A 12766-nucleotide genomic window follows, 5' to 3' on the forward strand; every position below is an offset into this window, starting at 1 on the left:
CCATGCCTCCCCCTGGTGGTCAGCACATGTTATAGCAAAAAGTCGAACTCCCAAGGGGACTATTTGCATATCAGCCTCTATTATATAGGATAATTGCCTCCTCCACCTACCTCTGTGAACCTCAATTCCCTACAGGAAGGAGTTTTTATCTGTTTGTTCAGGGCCTTATTCCTGAATTCAACAAAGTGCTTGGCACATAGGGGGCTTAATACAAAGTGATGGAAGAAAGGAGGCAGGGAGGGAGAAAGGAAGAAGCAAAATGTCACCTGTGCCAACAGGAGGGCATTATCCACAGTTACCCTGGTTTCCAGGAGAAGCCAGAGAACCAGATTTCTATGTGGTGTCTCCCGATGTTTAACTGTTGACTGAAATGAAATAATATGTGTACAGGAGATTGCTATTCTTGCAGAGGAGAAGGTTGAACAGAGCAATTGTGTATGGCTTAGCACAAATCAAATTCTCAGCCCAGAGCCCTGCACAAAAGGAGGTAATACAGTCTAGTGATTCTTAATATCAGGGGGCCACTCATAATGATGAGCTCCTGCTTACATGAACGCTGTCTCACGCCAGAGGGGCTGTATTTACCTCCTATTTTTAGGTGTGCACATTGAGCACAGAGAAGTTCAGTAACTTGCTGAAGGTCACACAGCTTGTAGGTGGCACAGTGGGCTGACCACTGAATGCAGGCTGACCAACTCTGGTCCACGTTCTTAGCCGCTGCTGCTGTAGACATGGCAGAGAGAGTGTCCAGACACAGAGAAGGAGAGGGCCAAGGGGCTAAGCCTGCTCTGAAGAACCACACCCCTCCCTGTCTATCTACAGACGCCCGAAGGCATTCCCATCAAGCAGGACCTCCTCTCTTCTCAAAACCACATTGGCATCTTGCCCCAGTCTTGGAATATCCCGGAGCTGGTCAAGTACGTCAGGCCCTCCGGGAGTGGGTTTGGGGCTTCCCTATCCCAGAAGGAGTCGGGGGCTGCCAGGTCTGAACAGGTCACTCACCTGCCTTCCCCACAGCATGGGGCAGTGGAAGATACGAGCCCACTATGAAGATTCGCCAGAGCAGGTCTTCTCCGCTGAGTTTGAGGTGAAGGAATATGGTAAGAGAAGGAGGGAGTCAGGATGTGGGCCCCATAATGCTGGGTTCAGTGCTGGCTCCTCACCAGTGCTGTTCCCCCACTCCAGTGCTGCCTAGTTTTGAGGTCCAAGTGGAGCCTGCAGAGAAATTCTACTACATTGATGACCCTAAGGGCCTGGAGGTCACCATTACAGCCAGGTGAGGGGCCAGGTGAGGGGTCAGGTGAGGACCAGGTGAGGGGCCAGGTGAGAGACCAGGAGAGGGGTCAGGTGAGGACCAGGTGAGGGGCCAGGTGAGAGACCAGGAGAGGGGTCAGGTGAGGACCAGGTGAGGGGCCAGGTGAGAGACCAGGAGAGGGTTCAAGTGAGCATCAGGTGAGGGTCAGATAGGGACCATGTGAGGAGTCAGGTGAGGGGCCAGGTGAGAGACCAAGTGATGGTCCAGGTGAGGGGTCAGGTGAAAGAAAAAATGAGGGGCCAGGTGAGGGCCTGGTGAGGGTGAGGTGAGGGGCTAGGCATTCTGGGTCCTCTCTGTGGCCAGTGGAAGTTTGGGGTGGGAGACTCAGCTTTTCAGGCGGGAGAATCTGAGACTCTCCTCTCTGCACAGGTTCTTGTATGGGAAGAATGTGGATGGAACGGCCTTCGTCATCTTTGGGGTCCAGGATGGTGACCAGAGGATTTCACTGTCCCAGTCACTCACCCGTGTTCTGGTACCTACCAAGGGCCCCCAGAGCTTCCTCTACTCTGAACCCTTCCCTCTCACTCTCTGAATCCTCTCCCCACTGAGTCCCCCCCACCACACACACACACTCTGAGCCTCATTCCCTGTCCCAGATAGAGGATGGCACTGGAGAAGCTGTGCTGAGCCGAGAGGTCCTGCTGAGTGCGGCCCCGCAGCCCCCGCGAGAAGATGCCCTAGTGGGAAAGTCATTGTATGTGTCTGTCACCGTCATCCTACACTCAGGTGAGGCCTGGGCCAAAGGTGGAGGCTCAGTACCACCACGCAGTCTGGTGTGAGAGGGGAGGCCCAACTGAGAGAGGAGGCCCGGAATGAAGGTGGGATCAGTCCTATGATAGAGGCCCCGTCTGAGGAGGGAGGTCTGATATGAAGGCAGCAGGGTCCAATTTGGGGGAAGCCTGGCCCTGAAGGGTGGCCCAGTAGCCCACCCTCACAGCTGGCCCCCTCAGGCAGCGACATGGTGGAGGCGGAGCGCAGCGGGATCCCCATCGTGACCTCCCCCTACCAGATCCACTTCACCAAGACGCCCAGGTTCTTCAAGCCCGCCATGCCCTTTGACCTCATGGTGAGACCCAGGGCAAGGTTGCACCCCACTCCTGAGCACTGGCCATGTCTCTGAGCCTTCTGAAACCGCTCCACCTTTCCCTGCACCCACAGGTGTATGTGACGAACCCCGATGGCTCCCCAGCCGGCCGCATCCCTGTGGCAATTAAGGACTCCAACCAAGAGATTTCTGTGACCCGGGATGATGGCCTGGCTAAGCTAACCATCAACACACACAAGAGCCAGAAGCCCCTGTTGATCACTGTGAGTCTGCACCAGCAGGACCCCACCACAGGGAAACCGAGGACTTTATTGGTACAGCGGGCTTCTAATGATTGCACAAAGGGGTCTTGTCATGTGCATAGCGGGGGTCCTTTCATTTGCATAAGTGGGTCATGCCATTCACATGGAGATGTTTCATTCACATAGAGGAGTCTTGTCTGCACATTGGAGTCCTGCCGTCTGGGTAGAGGGTCCTCCTGCCATTTACACAGGGCCTCCTGTCATCTGCATGGATGTCTTATAAGGACCCTTGTGATGACATTAGCGTGCCTGGGTAACCTAGAATAGTCTGCCCGTGTCCAGATCCTTAGCTCCATCCCATCTGCAAAGTCCCTCTTGTCACACAAGCTGCCATATTCCCAGATGCCAGGGGTTAGGTCATGGACATCCCAGGTAGGCAGCATGCCTCCCTGTCTCCCTGCTCAGGTCCGCACAATGAAGGAGGGCCTCCCGGAGGGGCGACAGGCTACCAATCAAATGCAGGCCCTACCCTACAGTACGATGGGCAACTCCAACAACTACCTGCACCTCTCCGTGCCCGCCACGGAGCTCAAGCCAGGGGACAAGCTCAATGTCCACTTTTTCCTGCAAATGGACCCCGGACAGGATGCCAATGTCCGGTACTTCACCTACCTGGTGCGTGGCTTCCTAGAACCCCAGGTCTCCCCCCTCCTCGCTTCTCCAGGCCTTCAGAACCCTACCTCATTCCATATCTCCCATCCTCCCTCCCACTGTCCTGATCCTTATGCCAACCTGTCTCCCAAGGTCATGAACAAGGGGAAGCTGTTGAAGGTGGGACGCCAGGTGCGAGCAGCCGGCCAGTTCCTGGTGGTGCTGCCTCTGACCATCACGACAGAGTTTATTCCTTCCTTCCGCCTGGTGGCCTATTACACGCTGAACAAAGGAGGCCAGAGGGAGGTGGTGGCTGATTCCGTGTGGGTGGATGTCAAGGATTCGTGTGTGGGCACGGTAAGCGTTGCTGAGTCTCTGTGCCCATCATGTGACTCTCAGCCCTGCCAAGGCTTTCTCTGTCTCTGCCTCTCTCTGATTTTCTGAACCCATTTTTCTCCCCTGCTTGTAGAGTTCCTGCCTCTCTCTTCCCCTTTTCCATCTTGTTTTCTTCCCTGTTTTAGTCTCAGTATCTCTCTTGCTCCCAATTCTCTCTTTCCTTGACTTTCTACCCAATCCTGGTTTTGTGCGTCCTCTTTCTTCTCTGTCTCCACCTTTCTCTCCTTCGGGACCAGTCCAGGATCCCTTCTGTATTCTACTGACCAATACTGGGGCCCCGCTGGGCTGACTTCTCCCTCCTACCCCTCCCACCTCCTCACAGCTGGTGGTGAAAAGTGCCATGAAGGAGGACAAGCATCAGCATCTACCTGGACAACAGATATCGCTCAAGATCGAGGGTAACCAAGGGGCTCGAGTGGGGCTGGTGGCCGTGGACAAGGGCGTGTTTGTGCTGAATAAGAAGAACAGGTTGACTCAGAAAAAGGTATGTCCCCATGTCACTGAGGTTGGGTAAAAGATGGCAGAGGCAAAGAGAAGGTGTTGGGTTGAGGTGGGAATGGCGCTGGGAAGAACCAGTGACATGAGGTTGAGTGTGGGTTGAGTGCAGAGGTCAAAATGGACACAGACATGGGGATGGGTTGAAGTTCAAGTTGCAGATGGAAATGTGGATGGACAGGGTCTATGTTGGGGACAGTCATGGTGATGGACACAGCTCTGCATCCCACCGCAGCACACTCTGATCACCGACTGTGGAGTGTCTGGGGCCCGGCATGCGGAAGGTGGTGAGGTTGGGTGGATGTGTTGGTGTGGTGACCTACGCCCTGCTGGCCTGACCTCAGCCTGCCCTCGACCCCCTCCCCAACCTGCAGATCTGGGACACAGTGGAGAAGGCAGACATTGGCTGCACGCCGGGCAGTGGAAAGAACTATGCAGGCGTCTTTACGGATGCCGGGCTGGCCTTCCAGACCAGCAAAGGCCTGCAGACCGAGCAGCGGTCAGGTGAGGAGTCGGCCAGTGGACACCCAGGGAGGGGCAGCACTTCTACCTCCGAGATAGGATCCGGGACCCTGGTTTCAAGTCCTGCCTCTACCACCAACTAGCAAATCACTCTCCTCTCTGAGCCTCCGTGTCTACATCTGTTAAATGGGAGCAATAACACTCCCCCCTCGCAGCTACTGTGAGGAGTAAACCAAGGACAGGCAGTCAGTGTTTGACCCATCTTGTTCTGTCCACCCGCCCCTCAGATTTGGCATGCCCGAAACCAGCCACCCGGCGACGCCGCTCTGTGCAGCTCATGGAGAAGAGGATGGGCAAAGGTGGGAGCCCTCATCCGCCTCCCCCACCCTTGCACCCTGTCCACTGAGATCCCAGCAAAGCGGGAGGAGGACAAGGCCTGGACCTGGGCAGTTCCTCCCTGTGAGGCCCTGTGGGGACTTGCCTGGGGTGTGTGTTCTCACAGCGGGTGAGTACCCCAGCAAGGAGCTGCGCAAGTGCTGTGAGGACGGTATGCGGGAGAACCCCATGCAGTACCCGTGCCAGCGCAGGGCGCAGTTCATCCTCCAGGACAAGGCCTGCGTGGACGCCTTCCTGGACTGCTGCAACTACATCACCCAGCTGCGGCTGGAGCTCAGCCGGGACTGCTTCCCGAGTGAGTGCTGTGGCCTGGGGGGCCCTGCCTGAGGGCTGGTGGTGGGAGGGGTAGGTACCTGTCACTGGGGTGGGAAATGAGTGGATCAAATTTGCTTCCAAGAACAAAGGCAGGTGTGAGCGACTTGGGAAATTACATTATCAATTACAGGATGAAACGTAACAAAAAAGATGCTTTTGCTTAAAACCTAAGGAAGATTGGGAAACTTGCCCAGTGGCTGGCTGGCCGACCAACGCAAAAATAATGATCTTGTTTTCTTTAAACAGCCTTTAACTTACAGACAAACTTGTGCGGGTTAAATTCTCCCTTCTCCCCCCTTCTCGCCCCCCCACCCCACCCCGAGTTGTTTGATGCCCCCATCATTCTGAATAGTTTAGTGTGAATTTTTTGGCAGCAAAGATATTCTCCTAAACACCACAGCACAATGCTCAGCATCAGGACATTACTGTGGATTCCTTCCCACCATCTAATTCAGACTCCACTCAAACGTTGCCACTTTTTAAATTTTTTAGTTCTCTCTAGGAAAAGGACCCAGTTCAGAGTCACACATTGCATTGGTGTGTCTGGCTGTGTCTCTTTAGCCTCCTTGTATCTGCCCAACCCCCAGCGGCTCTTCGCTCATTCTGTGACTCTCACGTTCTTCATGTACAGGAGGTACACAGGCCAGATCATTTGAAAGTTGTTCAGCCCCCTGAGTCTGCCTGATGTTTCTCCTGCTCACATTCGGGTTTTGCATTTTGGGTAGGGCTGTCCCAGAGGAGATATTGTGCCCTCCTTGATGCCTCTGATCTGGAAGCAGGTAGCATTTGTTATGGCAAAATTTCCAGGCATTGAGAAGACTGAGAACCAGGCACTCAGAAGATTGAGAAAATGCACTTTATTGCAGGAGCACCTGTGCTGTGGCTCAGGGGAATTGGTTCCTAAAGCTGAGCGCTGATTGTAGTGGGCTCTTTATAAAAGGCATTACATTCTTTGTTTCTGGTTCCCGGGCTTTTGCAGTCCTCCCTATGACGGTGGTAAAGGGGAGCTGAGGGGTCCTGGCTGGTGTCTGCAGTCAGCCGCCCTTTTGGGAGTTATGTATGGTTTATGGCTCTGTAAGAAAAGTATTCAGGGAAACAGATTTTTCAAGGGCATAAGTGGGAAGGGGGTTGGGGTACAGGATGCAGCTCTGAACAGGCCTGGGGGTCCATAGACTTCAGCTATTGTAATCAGTCATCAGGCAATGAGATGATGTTGATGAGATGATGATGTTTTGACTCCTGGTGGGTTGGCCTGACCATACCTATCAGTTCTGCTTGCTGGATTCACAGCTGAGTCACCTCCTCAATCACTTTGCAGGCCTTGAAAAGAAAACTTTAAGAAAAACTTAGCCCCCTATCTATATATATAAAAGCCTAATATGGTAAGTGTCCCACCATTCGACCGTTCGACCAGTCACTATGATGTGCACTGAACACCAGGGGGCAGATGCTCTGACCGGTAGGTTAGCTTGCTGCTGGGGTTTGGCCAATCAGGACTGGGTGAGATGGGCTGGACATGGTCTGGAACCAACCTCCCATGGTCCCTCCCTGGCCTCTAAATATTTCTTCTAATTAATTTCCTTTCAATGTGCACAAATCCATGCACCAGTCCTCTAGTATACATTTAAGAAACTTAATCCCGTATGCACATAAGTATATGTGTTCTAAGATTTAAAATAATATAATTACTTTTCAGATTAATTCGGGTACACTATCTATCAGGTTGTAGGTCTCCTCTATCACATTGACTTTTTCTATCATTGGTGATGTGAATCTTGATCCTTGATTAGGTGGTGTCTGCCCTGTTTCTCCATTGCAAAGTTCCTCTTTACTCATTTTATGGTTTTTTTTAACATCTTTTTAAAATTTAAGTCAAGAGAGCTGTTCCCAAAGATCAATATCACTTAGCCTTTAAGATAACAGATTTGGATGGATGCCTTATGTGGTAACACATGATTTTTGTGAACATGTGTACTTTGGGGAGGTGGGGCTTAGCAGCCACCTCTCAAAGGCAGCTGTTGTCAAAGTGGAGAAATATTTCTAAATTCTTTTAGCTGGAAAGCTCGCATCCCTTCACAAAGATTCCCAACGCACGTGAGCAAAAGACAGGGGAAGTGGGTCTGCTCTTAACCCAGATTGCCCCCTACCTGCCCAGGTGATCTGGATGAGGAGATCATTCCAGAAGAAGACATCGTTTCCAGAAGCCAGTTCCCTGAGAGTTGGCTGTGGACAATTGAGGAGTTAAAGGAGCCAGAGAAAAATGGGTAAGGCTGGGCACCCCTCATTCCAACCCACCCCCAGGCACTTCCTACTCACACTCAGGACCAGAACATTTAATTTGCGTGCACCCCAACCTCCTCTGTTTTCTGGGATCATAGTGCAACTCCACAACCCAACCTGGAAAAACCAAGAGGTGCCCACACCTGCGCCCTCCAACCTTCCCCTTGGGGCCCCTCATTACCTGCTCTCCCCTCCACCACATCTTCTCCTAAGGCCCCCATTTCTCCTCCATCTAGAATCTCCTCCAAGACCATAAAGGTGTTTCTGAAAGACTCCATCACCACCTGGGAGATCATGGCTGTGAGCTTGTCCGACAGGAAAGGTGAGATGGTGGTTTAGCAGCCCCAGGGCCCCGGGCATTTTTTGTTTCTCATCCATCCCAAAGCTCCTCTGCTCTATAGTGGCTGAAGCTCTGCCCCCTTTTACTGGGGGTGGGGGGGGATGGGGGGTGGGTGCATCAGAGTCTAGATGTGGGTGTCAGTGCTTATTATTTTATTTTTTAAAATATGTTCTTGATTTTTTAGAGAGAGAGGAAGAGAGAGAGACCAGAAACATCGATGAGAGAGAAACATCAACATCAGCTGGCTGCCTCCTGGATGCCCCCTGCTGGGGACTGAGCTCAAACCCAGGAATGTGCTCTCCTTGGGAATCGAACCAGTAACCTCGTAGTGCATGGGTTGATGCTCAACCACTGAACCACGCCAGCTGGGCAGTGCTTTTTATTTTTTAAATTGATTTTATTTTTAGAGCAGTTTTAGTTTAACAGCAAAATTGAACAGACAAAGGTGGTGGGTTAGATTCCTGGCCAGGGCATATATCCAGGCTTCAGGCGACTGGGGCCTGTGCTGTAGGCAACCAATGAATATGTCTCTCTCACAACAATGTTTCTCTCTGTCTCTCCTTCTTCCTTCCATTCCCTCTAAAAATCAATGGGAAAAAATATCCTTGGGTGAAGATGAACAAAAACAAAAATATTCTATTAAAAAGTTGAGCAAAAAGTACAGAGGTTTCCTATATACCCTCTGCCATCACCCCTCCCATGCACAGCACTGTCAACATCCCCCACCAGAGTGGTGCATTTGTTACAATCAATCATGAAGCCCCCAAGTTCATGGCTGACAGTAGGAATTCACTCTTGATGTACATTCTATGGGTTTAGTCTAATGTTTTATCTACCATTGTAGTATCATACAGAATAATTTGCAACCACAAAAACTTTTAAGGAGGTGCAGTTGACAAAATAGTGGGTTAAGTGATTAAGAAAAAAGGAGGAAGCAGGATGAAATGGGGAATTGAAACATCGGTGGTCAGATTGTGAAGTATGACAAAGGTGGACCTGTCCCCGGTCACCCACAGCTGGGGTGAGACCTGAGGAGCTCTAGCTAAATGGAAATGGTTTACAGCAGGGCTGGGAGGGGTGAGGGAAGGAAGGCCACAACATTTAGTGCAAAATATAAGTGGGTGCCAAAAAGTCGGTCATCAAGATAAATAATATCCCACTGCAACAGTTTTCAAAATAAAAGTGAGTACAAAAAAAAAAATCTATGATGAACAAAATATCCATATTTTAAACAGAGACCAGAGCCATGACAAACCACAAAGGAGTTTGAGACAAGAGAAAAAATGTGACCCATATGAATATTTTATGTACTAGAGGCCCGGTGCATGAAATTCGTGCACGGGGGAGGAGGGGTGTCCCTCAGCCCAGCCTTCACCCTCTCCAATCTGGGACCCCTTGAGGGATGTCCGACTGCCCGTTTAGGACCAGGCCTAAACGGGCAGTCAGACATCCCTCTCACAATCCAGGACTGCTGGCTCGCAACTGCTCGCCTGCCTGCCTTCCTGATTGCCCCTAACTGCTTCTGCCTTCCAGCCTGATCATCCCCTAACCACTCACCTGCCAGCCTGATTGATGCCTAATTGCTCCCCTGCCAGCCTGATTGCCCCTAACTGCCCTCCCCTGCAGGCGTGGTCACCCCTAACTGCCCTCCCCTGCCAGCCTGATTGCACCTAATTGCCCTTCCCTGCAGGTCTGGCCACCCCTAACTGCCCTCCCCTACAGGCCTGGTCACCCCCAACTGCCCTCCCCTGCAGGCCTGGTCCCCCCAATTGCTCTCCCCTGCAGGCCTGGTTGCCCCCAACTTCCCTCCTCTGCTGGCCTGGTCACCCCTAACTGCCCTCCCCTGCAGGCTTGATCACCCCCAACTGCCCTCCCTTGCAGGCCTGGTCCCTTCCAACTGCCCTCCCTTGTTGGCCATCTTGTGGTGGCCATCTTGTGTCCACATGGGGGCAGCCATCTTTGACCACATGGGGCCAGCCATCTTGTGTGTTGGAGTGATGGTCAATTTGCATATCACTCTTTTATTAGATAGGATACTTTAAAGGTAAAATTTCTCAAACAATATTAAAACATTAAAAGGCAGGTGTATTCAAACTCACAATATTAAGTGTAAATATTTTATTTATAATAGAGCCAGACTTTCTTAGGCTGTATTCTCATTTTGTTCATTACACTTTAGTATCATTTTACTTTCCTGACTTCAAGATTTTAAAAATATGCTTCTTTGCTGATCTCATTTTTAATTGAAGGAATTGACATTTTCTGTCAGTTTCTCTTATTTAAGAAAAATATGTTTTTATTTTTTTTAGAAAGGGCGGGGAGAAAGAGAGATTGAGATTCATAAGAGAAAAACAGCTATGGGGATGGAGCTCCTAACCTGGGCATGTGCCCTGACCTGGAATGGAATTTCAGTGCATGGGACAATGCTCTACCAACTGAGCCACACTGGCCAGAGCTATGGCAATTTCTCTTGAACAAGAGATGATCTCAAATTAAATCATTTACACAGGGGCACATAGTTTCCTTTTGCCTGGGACTCCAGTATGACTCAGCACAAGCCACTGTGTGGCCTTAATCAAGTTACTCAACCTCTCTGTGCTCCTCCATAAAATGGACATGATAGAAATAGCACGTACTCAAAGCATTGTTGGGAGGATTGTTATGAGTTAATACATGTAAAGCCCTTATAATAGTGCCTTGAAAAAAAGGAAGGAAGGAAGGAAGGAAGAAAGGAAGGAAGGAAGGAAGGAAACATGTAATGTGGGCTGGTGTGTTATTTTATATTTCTGGTAGCCCCATGAAAAAAAGAGTATGATGAATCCGATTTCAGAAATACTTTTTATTTCACCCAAATATATCCAAAATGTTATCATTCCCACATTTTATAAAAGTTTGCAAAACCACTATCACACTAATAATAATATTATGATAATAAATTCTTTACTATTTAAGCATAAACTATTAAGATATCAAAATATTTGTTTATTTATTTTTAAGCCATATTTATAAGAAATTTGTTTTCAATAATTTCAGAGAGAGGAAGGGAGAGGGAGAGAGAGTTAGAAACATTGATGAGAGAAAATCATCAATTGGCTGCCTCCTGCACGCCCCATACTGGAATTGAGCCTGCAACCTGGGCATGTACCCTGACTGGGAATGCAACCATGATTTCCTGGTTCATGGGTTGACATTCAACCACTGAGCAACATTGGCCAGGCAAGATATCAAAATTTTTAATGACTTATTTTACTTCTATTTGTAAGCCTTTGAATCTGGTATGCCTTTTATACTTAGAGTGCATCTCAATTAGGATGTGAGTTTTTCTTTTTTTCTTTCTTTTTTTTTTAATCTTTATTGTTCATATTATTACAGATGTTCCTCTTTTTCCCCCCATAGCTCCCCTCCACCCGGTTCCCACCCCATCCCAGGCCCTCGCCTCCCCACTGTCCTCCTCCATTTGTGTAAGATTTTTGTCCAATCTCTTCCCTCACCCCTCACACTACCTTCCCCCCAAGAATTGTAAGTCTATTCCCTTTCCATTCTTCTGATTCTATTACATTCACCAGATTATTCTGTTCATCAGATTTTTTTTAATATGCTTTATTGATTTTTTACAGAGAGGAAGGGAGAGGGAGAGAGAGTTAGAAACATCGATCAGCTGCCTCCTGCACACCTCCCACTGGGGATGTGCCCGCAACCAAGGTACATGCCCTTGACCACAATCGAACCTGGGACCCTTCAGTCTGCAGGCCAATGCTCTATCCACTGAGCTAAACCGGTTTCAGCAGATTTTTTATTCATTTGATTTTTAGATTCACTTGTTGATAGATATGTATTTGTTGTCACTTTGTTATTCATAATTTTTTATCTTTACCTTTTTCTTCTTCCTTTTCTTAAAGAATACCATTCAGCATTTCATATAATACTGGTTTGGTGGTGATAAACTCCTTTAGCTTTTTCTTGTCTGTGAAGTTCTTTATCTGACCTTCAACTCTAAATGATAGCTTTGCTGGGTAGAGTAATCTTGCTTGTAGGTTCTTGCTATTCATCACTTTGAATATTTCTTGCCACTCCCATCTGTCCTGCATAGTTTCTGTTGAGAAATCAGCTGACAGTCATATGGGTGCTCCCTTGTAGATAATTAACTGTTTTTCTCTTGCTGCTTTTAATATTCTCTCTTTGTCTTTTGCTCTTAGCATTTTAATTATGATGTATCTTGGTGTGGTCCTCTTTGGATTCCTTTTGTTTGGGGTTCTGTGCGCTTCCTGGACTTGTAAGTCTATTTTTTTCACCAGGTAGGGGAAGTTTTCTGTCATTATTTCTTCAAATAGGTTTTCAATATTTTGTTCTCTCTCTTCTTCTGGCACACCCATAATTTGGATGTTGGTACGCTTGAAGTTATCTCAAAGGCTTTTTACACTATCTTCATAATTTTGGATTCTTTTTTCTTCTTTCTCTTCCAGTTGGGTGTTTTTGCTTCCTTGTATTTTAAATCTTTGACTTGATTCTTAGGATCCTCTAGTCTACTGTTGAGTCTCTGTATATTATTCTTTATTTCAGTCAGTGTATGCTTAATTTCTGACTGGTCCTTTTCCATTTTGGGGGGCATTCTCACTAAGATCACTGAAGGTTTCACTAAGTTCCTCAGAGGTTTTTAGAAGATTCTTGAGTAACCTTCTAACTGTGGTTTTGAACTCTATATCCAGTATTTTGTTTTCTTCCATTTGTGACATGTTTGTTTGTCTCTGCATTTTGGCTGCTTTCCTGTGTTGATAGAGTGGCCTTGTGTGGTAGGTGTCCTATAGAGCCCAGTGGTTCAGCCTCCCCAA

General features: G+C 48.8%; 1 protein-coding gene across 1 annotated transcript in view; it reads left to right on the forward strand.

Annotated features, from left to right (window-relative positions):
- Nucleotides 1–12766, forward strand: part of LOC114229623 (complement C3-like) — a 46323-nt gene that overhangs the window by 3147 nt on the left and 30410 nt on the right. Inside the window, exons 5-19 of the mRNA XM_054716905.1 lie at nt 823–917; nt 1018–1100; nt 1186–1276; nt 1685–1787; nt 1912–2041; nt 2266–2381; nt 2474–2623; nt 3068–3277; nt 3407–3610; nt 3972–4133; nt 4519–4648; nt 4894–4965; nt 5109–5297; nt 7473–7581; nt 7834–7919. Of these exons, the coding sequence (XP_054572880.1) occupies nt 823–917; nt 1018–1100; nt 1186–1276; nt 1685–1787; nt 1912–2041; nt 2266–2381; nt 2474–2623; nt 3068–3277; nt 3407–3610; nt 3972–4133; nt 4519–4648; nt 4894–4965; nt 5109–5297; nt 7473–7581; nt 7834–7919 (1930 nt within the window). The remainder of the gene's footprint in view (nt 1–822; nt 918–1017; nt 1101–1185; nt 1277–1684; nt 1788–1911; nt 2042–2265; nt 2382–2473; nt 2624–3067; nt 3278–3406; nt 3611–3971; nt 4134–4518; nt 4649–4893; nt 4966–5108; nt 5298–7472; nt 7582–7833; nt 7920–12766) is intronic.

Source organism: Eptesicus fuscus, chromosome 6 (assembly GCF_027574615.1).
Source record: "Eptesicus fuscus isolate TK198812 chromosome 6, DD_ASM_mEF_20220401, whole genome shotgun sequence".
Classification (NCBI taxonomy): domain Eukaryota; kingdom Metazoa; phylum Chordata; class Mammalia; order Chiroptera; family Vespertilionidae; genus Eptesicus; species Eptesicus fuscus.